Here is a 19,944-nt window from a genome sequence, read left to right as displayed (position 1 = left end):
GGTGTATCTTGATTTCTTTGTTAAAGGACTCAACTTTCTGGAGATAAAGGGGGATTAAAACTGGTTTATATATAGGGGTAGCATTGATTGTGGAAAGAGGATTACCTTGAAGCTTATCTCTATATGAGTATTTTTTTTTAAATAAAAAGCAAAAAGAAAAACACATGTATATGTATCAAAAAAATTCAAGTTGAAAGGTTATCATGGAAATTGTTGTATTCAACGTCACATTATAATGGTCAATAGGTCAAAAATTTTTTAAAAATTTTAAAAGAATGAGAATAGTGGGAACGTTTAAAAATAAAAGTTGTATCTATGAAGTATACAAGTTTTAGAGCAATACCGGGAGCTTAATATCTTCTTTTCCCCTTGTGTTGGGCTTTTACAGTTTTATGGGGACACTGGTGGTTGTCCTCTCCTTTTGAGGGGGGGCTGGATTTCTGGAGGAGGGGCCTTCTGTGTTGTTTTTCAAACCGTCTTGCTTGGGTTGAGTCCTCCTGCCCCTATCACGGGGCTGCGCTCTGAGGATACCTGTTTTTCAGGCTTTTGTTCTCTGGAGGTTCCCCCCCGCCTCTGGCAGCTTTTGGCCATTCTTCAGAGGTTTAGGGGAAAGCAAAGTGCTCCCAGACCTCTGTTTCAGAGAGAAGCTTCAGTCTGTTCCCATCTGGGTGGTCCAGAGAACATGGACTCCCCCTCTGCCACCTCCCACCAGCAGAGCTCATTCTCAGCCACCTTCTCAGGGGTTGCAGCAGTTGCGGATTGTCTCTACACCCTGGTGCTCGTAAAACCATGATGTTGATCCAGGGAGCTCGTTTCCAGTGGCTGCCTTGCTGGGCTGCTGTCTGGGCAAGTCCAGACCGCCCTACGGATCCCAACTAGAGACAGCACCCTGAGATTTTCATGTCGGCCCAGGTTGGGAGTGTTCAGACTCTTTGGTGGTCCTAGGGCTCACCAGCTAGTACCCACAAGGACATTTCTCTGGGGACAGTGTGGTACAGAGCTCAGGCCCCAGCTGTGCGGTGACTGTGTAGAGTGCAAAAGCCTGTGGTTCTAAAGAACAGAGGATGGCATCCATCCAGACTCTCACACATGGGTGCCAGAGGCTCAGGGACCATGGCCTAGATTCTTCACTGCACTCTTTTGCATGGTGCCAGCAGTGTTTGTCTTCGGTCCCTGAGCTTAAGCCTGTGCCCCAGACTGCCCAACTCCACCAGTTTCCCCTTGATATCTTTTGCTCTTTTTAGTGCTTTTAACCAGTCTCCAAGTTAATGTTGTTCCCCAATCACAGGGCACTCTCATATTGGGGTATTACTTTCCATTGGGTTGCCTCTGGTGGCGCTCCCCCTTTCGTTTATCTTCCGATATCAGTCCGACACTCCCACTCTGCTTTACCTGTCCACTGGCATCTTCCGCCCCTGTAGAGATCCAGAAGTGTATCATTCTAATCTCAGACTGATTTCATGGGTGATCAGAGTTTTTGGTAGATAATCAACTCACTTTAGGAGACTGGTTGGAACAGCATCTCCTACTTCTCCTCCATCCTGTCTCCTGAGCAAAGGTGTTTATCAGGTGTAGCAGTAATTATTGAAACATTCCAGAGAAGAGGAAGTATCCTGAAAGTGGACTGTGAGGTAGCTGACATGCTGGGAGAGAGTGCAGAGGAAGTGGTTTTGCCTTCCTTATGGAGCAAACTCCTCTTCAGCTGACTGGTATCTGTTATCTTCTGATATCAGTCTGATATTCCCACTCAGCTTTAACTGTCCACTGGTGTCTTCTGCTCCCGTAGAGATCTAGAAGTGTATAATCCTACATCTCAGGCTGATTTCATGGGTGTTCAGAGTGTTCTGGTAGATAATCAGCTCACTTTAGGGGACCAGTTGAAACAGTGTCTCCTACTTCACCATCTTCTCCCCCTCCTTTAATTGAATTTAAATTAAAGTAATAAATGCCTCCATCAGAAAGGATGAATACCCAACTTTTGTAGCAACATGGAAGGAACTGGAAGAGATTATGCTGAGTAAAATAAGTCAAGCAGAGAGAGTAAATTATCATATGGTTTCACTTATTTGTGGAGCATAACAACGAGCATGGAGGACATGGGGATTTAGGAGAAGGGAGTTGGGGGGAATTGGAAGGGGAGGTGAACCATGAGAGACTATGGACTCTGAAAAACAATCTGAAGGGTTTGAAGAGGTGGGGGGTTGGAGGTTGGGGGAACCAGGTGGTGGGTATTAGAGAGGGCACGGATTGCATGGAGCACTGGGTGTGGTACAAAACCAATGAATACTGTTATGCTGAAAATAAATTTAAAAAATTATTATAAAAAAAAACAAACAAAAAAAAGTTCAGTCTCAAAAAAAAAAAGGCAAAAAAAACAAAGAACAAAAAACAATTTCCAACATCAGATGATTTTCTCTGTGGAAGATAAATATTTAAAGAAAAATTAAGGCTAAAGCTGATGAGAAATAAATATGCCTCAATTCATTGTATGACACCAGCATTACTCCAACACCAAAGCCAGGCAAGGACTGCACAAGAAGGGAATGTTCAGGTTAATATCTCCCTTGAACATTCCTGCCAAAATACTGGCATATTGAATGCCAATGCACACTGAAATGATCGTACATGATGACCTAGAGTGTATCATCCCTCAGATGCAAGGTTCCTTCAACATACACAGATCAATAAATGGGACAAAGTGCTTCAACAGAGTGAAGAATTGAATCTACATCATCCTCTCCATCGATGCCTAAAACTGTTTGAAAAAATCAACACATGTTTATCACTTAAAACTCTCAATGATGGAAGAACAGAAGGAAATTACTTCCACAAAATCATGGTCATATATGAAAAGCCTAATACACCTGACACCGTATTCAACAGTGAAAACATCATGCCTTTCCTGCCACATGAGAAGCCAGACAAGGTTGCACATTCCACCATAAGTTTCAACATGGTATCAAGAAGGAGAATAAAATGTGCAATCCCAGTATGTCATCTGGTCCCTGGGTTATTGTGAATGAAAGTCACTTGAGAACCTGCCAGTGGGCAGACAGACTGAACCTCCTTTGCTCACTAACAGCAAGAAACAAATCTGTGGGAAAGTTCCCTTCCCTGTACCAGGAGGGGAGAATCATCCTCACCCACACAATAGGGAACTTGGGACCCAGAACACTGTGCAAACCAAACTTGTTAGTTCTTCACTAATTTACTAACCTAAACCCAAATCGTTGCATCAAATCTTCACAAATCCAATGTTTGGTTGTCTAAGAAGTAAAAATGCTGCCTACGTTGGTCGTACACTAGGTGGAATATTTCCCATATTTTGGGAGCTCATGCACATGCAAACTGAAATTCATTTTCCCCTTAGACCTGGCCTATGTCCATTGAGTTATTAGGCCAAAAACCCAGAAGAAAAGAAGGGAAAACTTTCTGGCCCTCACTTGGAAAACCTTTGCAAAGAGATTGGCAGTAAAAAAATAAAAGATATTAAAATCAATAGACAAGAAGAAAAAAATATTTGTCTCCATATGACATGGGCTTATACATAGTCAAAGCCCACAACTTAAAAGAAAAATCTTAGATTATTTTTAATGATTTCAAGGAAACTTCAGGGTACAAAATCAACATGCAAAATAAAACAATGTTTCCATACACTAACAAGAAATTATCTAAAAAAGAAATTAACAAAATAATTTCGTTTACGCAGGTACCATAAATAAAATAATTAAGGCTAAACATCATTAAAGGGGTAAAATAATGTATAATTGGCCTACATTAATGAAAGACTTTTAAAAATGCACAAAGAAATGATAAGACAATTATGTGGCAAAAATGGAAAAAGCAAGAAGCAGTAAATGTTGGAGAAGTTACAGGGAAAAGGGAGACCTCTTACATTGTAGGTGGGAATGTACATTGGTAAAGCCGGTTTGGAAATCAGTGTGGAGTTTCCTCAAAAAATTAAAAATAGAGCTTCACTCCATGGTGAATAAAATAAAACAAACATAACATGAAAAAATTTTTAAAAATAGAAATAAATAAATACACAAATATAAAAAAGTTGAGCAACCCTATGATCTATCAATTGCACTACTGGGTATTTATCCCATGATACAGATGTAGTGGAAAAAAAGGAAGACATGCGTTCTAATGTTCATAGCAGGAATATTCACAATAACCAAACTGTGGAAAGAGCCAAGATGTCCTTCGATGGATGAATGGATAAAGAAGATGTAGTCCATGTGTCTGATAGACATTTGTATGTCTTCATTGGAGAAGTGTCTGTTCATATCTTTTTTTGTTGTTCTTTTTTTATCATTTTTTATTTATTTTCAGCATAACAGTATTCATTGTTTTGTACCACACCCAGTGCTCCATGCAGTCCGTGCCCTCTCTAATACCCACCACCTGGTTCCCCCAACCTCCCAACCCCCCACCTCTTCAAACCCTTCAGATTGTTTTTCAGAGTCCATAGTCTCTCATGGTTCACCTCCCCTTCCAATTTCCCCCAACTCCCTCTCCTCTCTAACTCCCCTTGTCCTCCATGCTATTTGTTATGCTCCACAAATAAGTGAAACCATATGATAATTTATTCTCTCTCTGCTTGCCTATTTTACTCAGCATAATCTCTTCCAGTTCCGTCCATGTTGCTACAAAAGTTGGGTATTCATCCTTTCTGATGGAGGCATAATACTCCATAGTGTATGTGGACCACATCTTCCTTATCCATTTGTCCGTTGAAGGGCATCTTGGTTCTTTCCACAGTTTGGCGACCGTGGCCATTGCTGCTATAAGCATTGGGGTACATATGGCCCTTCTTTTAACTGCATCTGTATCTTTGGGGGAAATACCCATTAGTGCAATTGCAGGGTCATAGGGAAGCTCTATTTTTAATTTCTTAAGTAATCTCCACACTGTTGTCCAAAGTGGCTGCACCAACTTGCATTCCCACCAACAGTGTAAGAGGGTTCCCCTTTCTCCACATCCTCTCCAACACACGTTGTTTCCTGTCTTGCTAATTTTGGCCATCTAACTGGTGTAAGGTGGTATCTCAATGTGGTTTTAATTTGAATCTCCCTGATGGCTAGTGATGATGAACATTTTTTCATGTGACTGATAGCCATTTGTATGTCTCATTGGAGAAGTGTCTGTTCATATCTTTTGCCCATTTTTTAATATGATTATCTGTTTTGTGTGTGTTGAGTTTGAGGAGTTCTTATAGATCCTGGATATCAACCTTTTGTCTGTATTGTCATTTGCAATATCTTCTCCCATTCCGTGGGTTGCCTCTTTGTTTTGTTGACTGTTACCTTGCTGTGCAGAAGCTTTTGATTTTGCTGAAGTCCCAAAAGTTTATTTTGGCTTTTGTTTCCTTGCCTTTGGAGACATATCTTGAAAGAAGTTGCTGTGGCCGATATCAAAGAGGTACTCCCTATGTTCTCCTCTAGGATTCTGATGGATTCCTGTCTCAAGTTGAGGTCTTTTATCCATTTTGAGTTTATCTTTGTGTACTGTGGAAGAGAATGGTCGAGTTTCATTCTTCTACTTATAGCTGTCCAGTTTTCCCAGCACCATTTATTGAAGAGACTGTCTTTTTTTCACTGTATATTTTTTTTCCTGTTTTGTCGAAGGTTAACTGACCATAGAGTTGAGGGTCCATATCTGGGCTCCTACTCTGTTCCACTGGTCTGTGTGCCTGTTTTTATGCCAGTACCATGCTGTCTTGGTGATCACAGCTTTGTAGTAAGCTTGAAATCAGGTAACGTGATGCCCCATTTTTATTTTTATTTTTCAACATTTCCTTAGCGATTCGGGGTCTCTTCTGTTCCATACAAATTTCTGGATTATTTGCTCCAGCTCTTTGAAGAATACCGGTGGTTTTTTATTGGAATGGCATTAAAAGTATAGATTGCTCTAGGCACTATAGACATTTTAACAATGCTTATTCTTATGATCCAAGAGCATGGAATGGTCTTCCATCTTTTTGTGTCTTCTTCAATTTCTTCATGAGTGTTCTGTAGTTCCTCGAGTACAGACAAAATGTTCATCATCACTAGCCATCAGGAAGATTCAAATTAAACCCACATTGAGATACCACCTTACACCAGTTAGAATGGCCAAAATTAGTAAGACAGGAAACAATACATGTTTTAGGGGATGTGGAGGAAGGGGAACCCTCTTACACTGTTGGTGGGAATGCAAGTTGGTGCAGCCACTTTGGAGAACTGTGTGGAGATTCCTCAAGAAATAAAAATAGAGCTTCCCTATGACCCCGCCATTGCACTAATGGGTATTTACCCCAAAGATACAGATGTAGTGAAAGAAGGTAAATCTGTACCCCAATGTTTATAGCACCAATGGCCACGGTCGCCAAACTGTGGAAAGATCCAGATGCCTTCCACGGATGAATGGATAAGGAAGATGTGGTCAATATACACTATGGAGTATTATGTCTCCATCAGAAAGGATGAATCCCCAACTTTTGTAGCAACATGGATGGGACTGGAGGAGATAATTCTGAGTGAAATAAGTCAAGCAGAGAAAGTCAATTATCATATGTTTCACTTATTTGTGGAGCATAACAAATAGCATGGTGGACAAGGGGAGATGGAGAGAGAAGGGAGTTGAGGGAAATTGAAGGGGGAGTAAAACCATGAGAGACTATGGACTTTGAAAAACAATCTGGGGGTCTTGAAGGGGCAGGGGGGTGGGAGGTTGGGGGAAACCATGTGGTGGGTATTGGAGAGGGCCAAGATTGCATGGAGCACTAGGTGTGGTGCAAAAACAATGAATACTGTTATGCTAAAATAAATTTAAAAAAATAAAAAAAAGAGAAATGGATTAAGAATTCAAAAAAAAAAAGAAGAAGATGTGGTCCATATATACAATGGAATATACTCAGCCATCAGAAAGGATGAATACTGAGTTTTTATTACATGGATAGAACTGGAGGAGATTATGCTGAGTCAAATAAGTCAAACATAGAAAACCAATTGTCATACAATTTCACTTATTTGTGCAACATAAGGAATACCATGCAGGGACATTAGCAGAATGAAGGGGTGAAGGGGAGAAATCAAAGTGGCAGATGAACCATAAGAGACTACAGGCTCCAGGAAAAAAACTGAGTGTTTTATAATGGAGGAGGGTAGGGGGATGGATGAGCCTGGTGATGGGTATTAAGAAGGCACAGGTTGCAAAGTGCACTGGGTGTTATACACAAAGAATGAATCATGGAACACTACATCAAAAACTAATGATGTGCTGTATAGCGAGTAACATAGCACAACAATTTGGGTATTAGAGAGGGCACGGACTGCATGGAGCACTGGGTGTGGTACAAAAACAATGAATACTGTTATGCTGAAAATAAATTTTAAAAATGATTTTAAAATGCTGTAATAGAAAAAAAGAAGAAAAGACAATTCTGTTCATACATTAAAATGCTACATACTGACACAGTGCCATCTAATCAAGTGATCTACAAACAATGGAATCTTTGTTTTTAACTTTGAAAAGAATTGAACCTATGTCTCGAGCTAAGTATATACTCAGAGTATATGCAAATAGGGTCTTCCCTCCACTGAATAAAACAGCCAGCCAGGACCATGCAGCTGGGAGAGGAACCCCAGGCCTGGGATTTCTACGTGTCCACGTTCACTGATCAGGACAGAACACAGAGAACTCACGATGGAATTTGTGCTTGGCTGGGTTTCCTTGTTGTTCTTTTAAAAGGTAATTTATGGAGAACAAAAGAAATTGAGGATGTGGGTGGATATGAGTGAGAGAAACCATGGGTGTGTAATAGATTCCTGACTGGGATGTCTTGTGTCTACAGGTGTCAAGTGCGAGGTGCAGCTGGTGGAGTCTGGGGGAGACCTGGTGAAGCCTGGGGGGTCCCTGAGACTCTCCTGTGCAGCCTCTGGATTCACCTTCAGTAACTATCACATGAGCTGGGTCCGCCAGGCTCCAGGGAAGGGGCTGCAGTGGGTCGCCGTTATTGGTATGATGGAAGTAGCACATACTATGCAGACTCTGTGAAGGGCCAATTCACCATCTCCAGAGACAATGGCAAGAACATGCTGTATCTGCAGATGAACAGCCTGAGAGCCGAGGACACGGCCGTGTATTATTGTGCCACAGACACAGTGAGGGGACCTCAGTGTGAGCCCAGACACCAACCTCAAACTACAATGGTATCAGACCAGCAGAGGGTGCACACTACTCACCAATTCTGTCTTTAATCCCAGGAGCAGGTGCAGATGGAAGCTGTGGTAGGTTTCCTGTCAGGGTCTGGGGTTTCCTCTCCATAGAGCAGTTTCCTCAAGGGAGCCTCCTTGACATCATTCTGTGCTTACCTATTCACTCTCTGACTTAGAAACATAGTTGTAGCAGGAAGACAAATATACCAGCATGCACAAAACACAGAGTTAAGTACATTAGTTTCCTCTTGTCCTTAAATACCAATAAATTACAAATATCCTGATGCAGGTAACAAAACCTTTAAAGTAATCACAGTGGAAGTCACTGTGGATCACAAAATCCTCCAGCAGAGCCAGAAAAATCACACACACACACACACACACACACACACACACACACGAGTATAAAACCTCTATCACAATCATGTAATTTCTCTGAAGCAAAAGTGGTCCTAAGACATAAATACACAGCATACAGGAAGACCTCAAGAAGCAAGAAAAATATCAATAAACCACAAACATTACACCTAAAGGGGCCAGAAAAAATCAACTGAAACCTGTATATAGCAGGAGGAAGGAAATAGCAAGATTAGAGCAGAAATAAATTATATAGAAACTAGGAAACAACAGAAGAGATGAAAGAAACCAGGGTCTGATTCATTTTTTATAAATCAATTAGCCAAGGGGGGGGGGAGACAGGATAGTGGGGAAGTAGGAGGAGGCGCCATTTCAACCTGTACCCTAAAGTGAGCTGATTACCTACCAAAGAACTCTGATCATCCATGAAGTCAGTCTGAGATCAGAATTATACACATCTGGATCTCTACAGGGGCACAAGACACCAGTGAGCAGGTAAAGCAGAGTGGGAACATCGGACGGATATTAGAAGATAAACAAAAGGGGGCGGGAGCCACCAGAGGCGACTGATTGGAAAGTAATACCCCAATACAAGAGTGCCCTGCGTCTGGGAAACAGCATTAACTTGCAGTCTGGTTGAAAGCACTCAAAAAGAGCAAAGGATCTCGGGGGGGGGGGGATTGTGGGAATCAGGGCAGTAGGGACAGGGGCTTAAGTCCCCAAACGAAGGACAGCCACCCCTGGCACTGAACTGGAGAGAGTGCAGTGGAGAAACCAGGTCTTAGTCCCTGAGACACCATTGGGCCCGAGAACACATGGGGTCTGAATCCCCTGAGGGGCTAGGAGCTTGGCCAGACAACAGAATGCCTCACCATGCTATCAGAGCCTGAGACGTGCAACCCCCACACCCTCCCTTGAGAGAGGTGCACGCAGGCACCAGCCTGGTGCTCTAGACCTGGAAAAACAAGGCACTCCCAACCCAGGCCAGCGGGGAAAATCTCAGTGTGCGATCGCTGCTTGGAACCTCTCCGGTGGTCTGGAGCTGCCCAGACAGCCACCGCTGCTGTGGTTTTGGATACAAGCCGAGATCCTGTGTTCCCAGGGACCATGACTCGGAACAAGCTCTGCCAGCAGCCAAGGGGGATCTTATGTGCTCTGCAGCACCCACAGGGGATCAGACTGAGGCTTCTCTCTGAGAGGGAGTTCGGGGTGCAGTTTGTTTCCTCTAAACCCCCCAAAACCATCAAAAGCTGTCAAGGCGAGAGAAAACAAATGAACAAACATAAAAACCTCCAGAGCAACTTTTGTAGCAACATGGACAGGACTGGAAGAGATTATACTGAGTGAAATAAGTCAAGCAGAGAGAGTCAATTATCATATGGTTTCACTTATTTGTGGAGCATAACAAATAGCATGGAGGACAAGGGGAGTTAGAGAGGAGAAAGGAGTTGGGGGAAAATGGAAGGGGAGGTGGACCATGAGAGACTATGGACTCTGGAAAACAATCTGGGGGTTTTGAAGGTGCGGGGGGGTGAGAGGTTGGGGAAACCAGGTGGTGGGTATTAGACAGGGCACGGATTGCATGGAGCACTGGGTGTGGTGCAAAAACAATGAATACTGTTATGCTGAAAATAAATTTAAAAAAAAAAAAAACAAAAAACCTCCAGAGAACCAAAGCCTGAAAAACCGGTTTCCTCAGAGCCCACCACCTTGGGGTGGGGGAGGAGGACTTAACTCAGGGATCATCATTGATGGAAAACCCACGTGGCAGGCCCCTCCCACAGAAAACCAACCAGTGGGGGAAAAAAAGAAAAAAAAAAGATGACAAGAGAACAACCACCACTACTTCATAGAAAAACTTTTATTTTTAACTCGTTCCCACTATTCTGCTTCATTTTTTTATATAGATAATTTTAACCTATTTACCATAATAGTGAGATGTCCAGTACATCAAATTCCATAATAACCTTTTAACCTGAACTTTTTGATACATATACCCATGTTTTTCTTTTTCTTTTCTTTTCTTTTTAATTTCTTTTTAATTTTAGTTTAGTTTAGTCTAATTTATTACTTTTTTATTTTTATTTTCTAATATTCATATAGAGTTTAACCTTCAAGGTAATCCCCTTTCCCCAATCAATGCTACCCCTATAGGTAAACCAATTTTTAATCCCCCTTTATCTTAGGAAAGTTGAGTCCTTTAACAAAGATATCAAGATACATCTAGGGTGCCTGGGTGGCTCAGTCATTAAGCATCTGCCTTTGGCTCAGGTCATGATCCCAGGGTTCTGGGATTGAGCCCCAGAATGGGCTCCCTGCTCAGCAGGGAGCCTGCTTCTCCCTCTCCCACTCCCCCTGCTTGTATTTCCTCTCTCACTGTCTCTCAATCAGATAAATAAAATCCTTAGGGGAACCTGGGTGGCTCAGTGGGTTAAAGCCTCTGCCTTTGGCTCAGGTCATGATCCCAGGGTCCTGGAATCAAGCCCCGGTTTGGCTCTCTGCTCAGCGGGGAGCCTGCTCTCTCTCTGCCTGCCTCTCTGCCTACTTGTGTTCTCTCTCTCTCTCTCTCTCTCTCTCTCTCTCTCTGTCAAATAAATAAATAAAATCTTAAAAAAAAAGATACATCCAGGAAGAATCAAAATAACCTTCAAAATGACCTTCCTCGCCCACACTGAGAATTTATAACCACTCTCCCATCTTTTTCTTCTGCCAGTGTTTCTGTGTATTTGTGTTTGTCCTGATAGTATATAATGTTATACATAAGGCATGGATGACCAAACGGAATTGATTAGGGCAGAACTGAAAGCGACCAGACAGGATGTTCACAATGTTAGGGCAGAACTTAAAGGAACCAGGGATGATGTTCAAAATGCTCTCATGAGTTCCAATCTAAACTAAATTCTCTAAAAGCTAGGAAAACTGAGACAGAAGATAGAATTAGTGATTTGGAGGACAAACAGACAGAAAGAAAGGATCAGGAGGAAGCCAGGAACAAACAACTTAGAAGCCACGAAAACAGAATCAGGGAAATAAATGATGCCATGAAATGTTATAACGTCAGAATTACTGGAATCCATGAAGGGGAGGGGGAAAAAGAAGTCTAGAAGATATAGTGGAACAAGTTCTTCATTAAAATTTTCCCAATCTCGCGAATGGAACCAGTGTTCATGTACTAGAGGCAGAACGGTTTCCTCCCAAGATTAGAGATTCTTGAAAGCCTTTGAGACACCTAATACTACGAATGAAGAATTATAATTGTAGGCAGACCCTCTTGAAAGCAGCTAGGACAAAGAAGCTCCTTACATACTGAGAAAAGTCCATCAGAATAACGTCAGACCTGTCCACAGAGACCTGGCAAGCCAGAAAGGGCTGGCAAGATATATTCAGGGCATGAAATGAGAACAACATGCAGCCAAGAATACCTTATCCAGCAAGACTGACATTCAAAATGGATGGAGAGATAAAGAGATTCCAAGACTGGCAAGGCTTAAAAGGCTATGCAACCCCAAGCCCACACTGCAGGAAATATTAAGGGGGGTTCTATAAAAGAGGAAAAGTCCTAAGAATATCATTGAACAGAAAAATCGAGACAATCTACAGACAGAAAGACTTCAAAGGTAACACGATGTCAATAAAAACGTATCTATCAATAATCACTCTCAATGAGAATGGCCTAATGCACCCATAAAACAGCACAGGGTTGTAGATTGGATAAAACAACAGGACCGATCCATATGTTGTCTACAAGAGACCAATTTTGAAACTGAAGATACACCCAGATTTAAAGAGAAGGGGTGGAGAAGAATCTTTTATGCCAATGGGCCTCAAAAGAAGGCCAGGGTAGCGATTCTCATATAAGATAAATTAGACTTTAAACTAAGGTCTGTACTCAGAGATACAAAAGGATACTATATAATTTCTTTTTCTTTTAATAATTATTTTCTAATTTCTTTTCAGCATAACAGTATTCATTGTTTTTGCACCACACCCAGTGCTCCATGCAATCCGTGCCTTCTCTAATACCCCCCACCTGGTGCCCACAACCTCCCATCCCACGCCCCTTTATAACCCTCAGATTGTTTTTCAGAGTCCATAGTCTCTCATGGTTCATCTCCCCTTCCAATTTTCCTCAACTCCCTTCACCTCTCCATCTCCCCTTGTCCTCCATTCTATTTGTTATACTTAACAAATAAGTGAAACCATATGATAAATGACTCTTTCTGCTTGACTTATTTCCCTTAGCATAATCTCTTCTAGTCCCGTCCATGTTGCTACAAAGTTGGGTATTCATCCTTTCTGATGGAGGCATAATACACCATAGTGTATATGGACCACATCTTCCTTATCCATTCGTCCATTGAAGAGCATCTTGCTTCTTTCCACAATTTGGCGACCGTGGCCATTGCTGCTATGAACATTGGGGTACAGATGGCCCTTCTTTTCACTACATCTGTATCTTTGAGGTAAATACCCAGTAGTGCAATGGCAGGGTCATAGAGAAGCTCTATTTTTAATTTCTTGAGGAATCTCCACACTGTTCTCCAAATTGGCTGCATCAACTTTCATTCCCAACAACAGTGTAAGAGGGTTTACCTTTCTCCTCACCCCCTCCAACACATGTTGTTTCCTGTCTTGCTAATTTTGGACTTTCTAATTGGAGTAAGGTGGTATCTCAATGTGGTTTTAATTTGAATCTCCCTGATGGCTAGAGATGATGAACATTTTCTCATGAGTCTGATAGCCATTTGTATGTCTTCATTGGAGAAGTGTCTGTTCATATTTTCTGCCCATTTTTTATATGATTGGCTGCTTTGTGTGTGTTGAGATTGAGGAGTTCTTTATAGATCCTGGATATCAACCTTTTGTCTGTATTGTCATTTGCAAATATCTTCTCCCATTCCGTGGATTGCCTCTTTGTTTTGTTAACTATTTGCTTTGCTGTGCAGAAGCTTTTGATCTTGATGAAGTACCAAAAGTTCATCTTCTCTTTTGTTTCCTTTGCCATTGGAGACATATCTTGAAAGAAGTTGCTGTGGCTGATATCGAAGAGGTTACTGCCTATGTTCTCCTCTAGGATTCTGATGGATTCCTGTCTCACATTGAGGTGTTTTATCCATTTTGATTACACTACATAATTCTTAAAGGGATTATCCACCAAGATGTACTAACAATTGTAAATATCTGTGCCCCCAATATGGGAGCAACCAATAACATAAGAAAACTATTGATCAAGATAAAGAGTCATGTTGATATGAATACATTAATAGTAGGAGATCTTAACAAGCCTCTCTCAGTAATATACAGATCATAAAAGCAGAAAATCAATAAAGAAAAAGGGGAATTGAGTGACACATTGGACCAGGTGGACCTCATAGATATATACAGAACATTCCACCCTAAAACAACAGAATACTCATTCTTCTCAAGTGTACATGGAACCTTCTCAAGAATAGAAAACATACTGGGTCACAAATCAGGACTCAACTGATACCAAAAGACTGAGATTATTCGCTGCATATTCTCAGATCACAGTGCTTTGAAACTGGAGCTCAATCACAAGGAAAAGCTCAGAAGGAACTCAAACACCTGGAAGCTAAAGACCACCTTGCTTACGAATGCTTGGATCAATCAGGAGATCAAAGAAGAACTGAAACAATTCATGGAAACAAATGAGAATGAAGACACTTCGGTCCAAAACCTATGGGATACAGCAAAGGCGGTCCTAAGGGGGAAATATATAGCCATCCAAGTCTCCCTCAAAAAATTGAAAAATCCAGAACACAGCAGCTGTCTCTACACCTTAAAGAACTGGAGAATCAACAACAAATCAAACCAACTCCACACATAAGAAGGGAAATAATCCAGATTAGAGCTGAGATCAATGAGGTAGAAACCAGAGATACAGCAGAACGTATCAATGAAACTAGAAGCTGGTTTTTTGAAAGAATCAATAAGATCGATAAACCATTGGCCACACTAATCTAAAAGGAAAGAGAGAAAGCCCAAATTAATAAAATTATGAATGAAAAGGGAGAGATCACAACTAACACCAAGGAAGTAGAAACAATCATCAGAAGTTATTATCAACAGTTATATGCCAATAAGCTAAGCAAGCTAGATGAAATGGATGCATTCCTGGAAAAATATAAACTCCCAAAATTGAACCAGGAAGAAATGGACAACCTGAATAGACCAATATCTAGTAACGAGATTGAAGCAGTGATCAAAAACCTCCCAAAAAACAAGAGCCCAGGACCTGAAGGATTCCCTGGGGAATTCTACCAAACTTTCAAAGAAGAAATAACACCTATTCTCCTGAAGCTGTTTCAAAAATTGAAGCAGAAGGAAAACTTCCAGACTCTTTCTATGAAGCCAGCATTACGCTGATTCCCAAACCAGGCAAAGACCCTACCAAAAAGGAGAATTTCAGACCGATATCACTGATGAATATGGATGCTAAGATTCTCAACAAGATGTTAGCAAACAGGATCCAGCAGCACATTGAAAAGATTATCCACCATGACCAGGTGGGATTTATTCCTGGGTTACAAGGATGTTTCAACTTTCGCAAATCAATCAGTGTGTTAGAACAGATTAATAAGAGAAGAGAGAAGAACCACATGTTCCTCTCAATTGATGCAGAAAAAGCATTTGACAAAATCCAGCATGCGTTCCTGATTAAAACACTTCAAAGTATAGGGATAGAGGGAACATTCCTGAACTTCACAAAATCTATCTATGAAAGACCCTCAGAAATATCATCCTCAATGGCAAAAAGCTTGCAGCCTTCCCGTTGAGATCAGGATCACGACAAGGATGACCACTCTCACCACTCTTGTTCAACATACTATTAGAAGTCCAAGCAACAGCAATCAGACAACAAAGAGAAATAAAAGGTATTCAAATTGGCAATGAAGAAGTTGAACTCTCTCTCTTCGCAGATGACATGATTCTTTATATGGAAAACCCAAAAGACTCCACCCCCAAACTACTAGAACTCATACAGTAATTCAGTAACATGGCAGGATACAAACTCAATGTACATAAATCAGTGGCTTTCTTATACACTAACAATGAAAATACAGAAAGGGAAATTAAAGAATTGATTCCATTACTATATTACCAAGAACCATAAGAACCTGGGAATAAACCTAACCAAATAGGTAAAGGATCTGTAGTCTAGGAACTACTGAACACTCATGAAAGAAATTGAAGAAGACACAAAAAGATGGAAGACCATTCCATGCTCTTGGATCAGAAGAATAAACATTGTTAAAATGTCTATACTGCCTAGAGCAATCTATACTTTAAGGCCATTCTGATCAAAATTCCACCGGTATTTTTCAAAGAGCTGGAGCAAATAATCCAGAAATTTGTATGGAACCAGAAGAGACCCCGAATCGCTAAGGAAATGTTGAAAAACAAAAATAAAACTGGTGACATCACGTTACCTGATTTCAAGCTTTACAGCAAAGCTGTGATCACCAGGACAGCTTGCCTATTTTTAAATTTTGCTTCTTGACTATTCATTTGCTTTATTTTAACTTTTGCATAATTGCCTTCTGTTTATGTCCTTTGTACGTGAGAGAAGAAAGGAACACAACTGGTAAACATTAAACATACTCTATGTATCTCAACTCTACTCGGTTAAATCAATAACACCAGGAAGCTCTTGGAAAGGTATGGATGACATCCTATGAGGCGCAAGACTAAGGTCCAGTCCTGAGGCCCTGAACATGGAAGGGCTGGACCACATGTCAGGTGTGGTGGAAGAAATGAGACTCTGTTGGAGATGCTTCAGTGTGAAATCATGTGGTGCATATGCTTGTCACCATTGCATTTTACATTTCAAAAATTTAAGAATCTACATATTATATGGTATATTTTTTCTAAAATAAAACAAAGGCAGGCATTTTAAACAACTAATACAGAAAATCTACACTCATACATTTAGTGAATGTTTTTAAAGTTTCAGAATAATTTGAATAGAATAATTTGAATAATCAGAATAATTTGAATAGAATAATTTAGGTTCAAAGAGAGAAATTATGTCTCAAAGGTCATAATCATTGAGATTAGAGTAAAGAGACTCAACTCCTTGCATTTATCAATTTTCTCCCTGACTGGTTTTGGACATTAATTAACTAAAACAGTCATGACTCTCTGTGTGGAGCCATATGTGTTGGCATTTCCTAACTCATCTGTGCCGACACCTCACTGGCAGCTGTCCAAACACCTTGCATCCCACATCCTGCCCAAGTGTGGTCGTCCTGAGCTGCTGGGCTGGGCTGGTTCACAGCGGTGCCTCTGAGTACTCAGAAAGCATGGACAAGTGTCAGCTGGCCTTTCCTTGCACTTCCCATCCCTCCTCAGGGTACAAGCCCAAGCTTGAGGATGCATGTTGTTGTTTCCCTGGTCCTCACTGCCTGACACCACCCATGTATTCCAGTAGCTGCTGCTATTTTCTTATTTATTTTATTTTTAAGTTAAATTTTATTAGTTACCACACAGTGTAATCTTGGTTTATGGAGTATAATTCACTGATTCATCCTTACATACAACACCTAGTGTTCATCAAAACCGGTGCCTTCTTTCATGCTCATCATCTCCCTAATCCTCACACATCTGCCTCCATCAACCTGCGCTTTGTTCTCTATTATTAAGAGTCACATATGGTTTTTTCCCTCCCTCATTTTTTTCTTTTCCCACTTCCCTTATGTTCATCTGTTTTCCTTCATAATTTCCACATATGAGTCATAAATGGGGGAAGATATTTGGAAAAAACCATATCTGATAAAGTTTAATACCTATAATCTATAAAGACTTACCACACTCAACACAGAAATAATGCAATTAAGAAACGGTGAGAAGAAAACAAGGAATAAACACTTATTGAAAGAAGACATCCAGATGGCTATCAGATACATGAAAGATGCTCAACGTCAGTCATCATCAGGGAAGCACAAATCAAAACCATGGAAAGATGTCACCTCATGCTTGTCAGAATGACTAAAATCCAATAACTACTGAAGACAATTCTCAGACCAATGGCAATTTCATTAGTGATTCACATCAAATATAATTAGAAAAATATACAGACATGGTTTCTAGGACTACTCCTCCCAGGACAAGCAGCTGACCCTCACCTTACTGAGACAGGAGACATTTCCCATACAATAGAATTTACCATACAATCCCATACATGTTCTTGCCATGAATTTATACCCTCAGGAGGGAAAGACCTCGGTGGATTGAGGGCACCTGATAGATCCTAGGGACTTGATCCAATATTCCTGCTCACCTCTGAATACAATAAATAGAGCTGGATGTTGTAACCTAAGGAGCAGAGTGAGGAGCACAAGTAAAGGAGGTGAGTATGAGGACATATCCTTTCAACAGGACAATCTGTAGTGGTTACACTGAGAGGGTAACTCCTCGCATGTTGGGTAAATCGGGAAGGGAAAAGAGGAGTCCCTGTATCTCTGCAAGGGTCTGTGACACCTGCTGGTGCACTGGGACCATCAGGGTGCACTCACAAGCCCTCTGACTCAAGAGCCACGGAGCTCATAATCCAAGACAAAAGGTTGGTTGAGGGCTGATCTCCTCTCTCGGGTTTCCAGCTAAATGCTCTGTTAACTTCTCCCACACAGAAACACAGTAAACAGTTTGTAAATCTGTGGAAATACAGAAGGGTCCTCCATTTTCTGGAATAAACCATCAAAATGACAAAAACCAAACTTGCCAAGGGTGAAGCACTGGGATAAAAATAATTTATATCATCATGGCAATAAATGTGAATGTAGAAGTACAATGATCTCCATTTCAGGAATGAAGAGTTGTCTTCAACTAACAGCATGCTTTCTGATCACAGGTGTTCTGACGTTAATTTTTGAATTAATAATTCCATTATTTTATCTTTATTTAAAGTTCCATTGACGTGTACAGAGAGAACAGGCGTAAATGTCCCTTGTGTTGTTGATAACCCACAGCATCTCCAGAAGCTCTGTGAGTCTCTGTCAGGGATTCTCAGTGTCACCAAGTTTCTGTGACAGAAAGACCTGGTCTCCACACATCAGGCTACTGGGAATTCGGGAAATTCAGGAAGCCTGAAAATCTCATGTCCAGCTCTGTCCTGCAGGAGGTTCAAGGGAACAAACAGGTCCCATGGTGAGGAGCACAGACTCAGACACTGGGGCTCAACGTCATCTGCTGTGCTCACCTGGACATTCACACAACCATTCTGTGCTGCGGTGTGTACATACCCACCTGTAAAATAGTGGTAAAACTGGTACCTACATCACGATGATGGGGTGCATATGTGGAAAAAACCAAGATAATGGGTGCTAAGTAGTTTCTCTAGCAAAATCAAAAAATAAAAGAGTATCTAGATTCGAATGGATCTTACTGACAAAATTTTTAAGTTCTGCCAGATCATCTCTCACTTCTGCCCTTAGAGAATCTATGCTGCCATTAATGGTTTTCTCCAACCTAGCTATTGTCTGTATAACGGTTACCCTGAAGTCTATTTCTGATTATCTTGCTTATAACTACATCCATTAGTTCTGTGGCAGAGGTCAGAGTCTCTGAATTTTTCCTGTGTAAGGGCTTTCTCCTCTTAGTCATTCTGTTGAGAGGTGGTTGGGGGAATATACAAAGTCCAAATTATTGACCACAATCCAAGCAAGATGTACCTGTTCTATAGGGACATTAGGTTGTAGACCTCTTGTTCTTTCAGCCTGACTTCTGGGGGAGGAGCCTGTGGTGGTGTTTTCAGACAACCCTCTTTGGGCACAACCCTGCACTCTGTGGGGGGGGGTTGTGCTCAGTGAAAACCAGTTTGGGGGAGCTTTTGTTCTCTGAAAGCTTTTGCTGGTGGCTTTCTGCATCTCTTCCGAGAGTCAGAGCAGAACTGCCCATATTCAGACTTCTGTCTCAGAACAGAGAGATTGCAGTCTGTTCTACAGAAAGCTCTCCACGTCACACTGACTCCATTTTTGTCTGTGGTGCTAAAAACCATAGTGTCCTGGGTTGTGCACCCCACAGCAACACTCCTAGTACTTGCTTCAAGATCCAGGCATGTCTCTGCCCTTTGTGCTTCTAAAACCAGCAGCTGCCCCAAGTTCACACATGTGCCACTGCAGCTCCATGTTTCAGAGAGGGGGTTCTCTAAAGTCCTTTATCCAAGGCTACTGGTCTGTAACTCTGTGCCCAGACTCCAGCATTGGAGACTTCTGCACTCTGGAGGTGCAGGGTCCTGAAGGCTCCCACCCCCTTCCATTTATCTTCCAATATCTGCCTGCAGAATCGCGACTCTCCACATCATACCTCGAAACCAGCTACTAGAGATAATCTCTTGGTATATATCCTGATACATAACCTAACATGT

At 41.4% G+C, this 19,944-nt stretch overlaps 1 long non-coding RNA gene and 1 gene segment (V, D, J or C); one reads left to right on the top strand and one right to left on the bottom strand.

The window, feature by feature from the left end:
• The window catches only part of LOC125104225 (immunoglobulin alpha-2 heavy chain-like), a 401,593-nt gene that overhangs the window by 18,677 nt on the left and 362,972 nt on the right, over window positions 1-19,944 (top strand). The window contains 1 exon segment of the C gene segment in view: window positions 7,838-8,140. Within this exon segment, the coding sequence occupies window positions 7,838-8,140 (303 nt within the window).
• LOC125104252 (uncharacterized) overlaps window positions 1-19,944 on the bottom strand; it is a 337,467-nt gene that overhangs the window by 82,077 nt on the left and 235,446 nt on the right. The gene's annotated exons all lie outside the window — the stretch shown is intronic.

This window comes from Lutra lutra, chromosome 7 (assembly GCF_902655055.1).
Source record: "Lutra lutra chromosome 7, mLutLut1.2, whole genome shotgun sequence".
Lineage (NCBI taxonomy): Eukaryota > Metazoa > Chordata > Mammalia > Carnivora > Mustelidae > Lutra > Lutra lutra.
The sequence above is the reverse complement of the archived record's forward strand: the minus strand, read 5'-3'. Positions and strand labels throughout refer to the sequence as shown.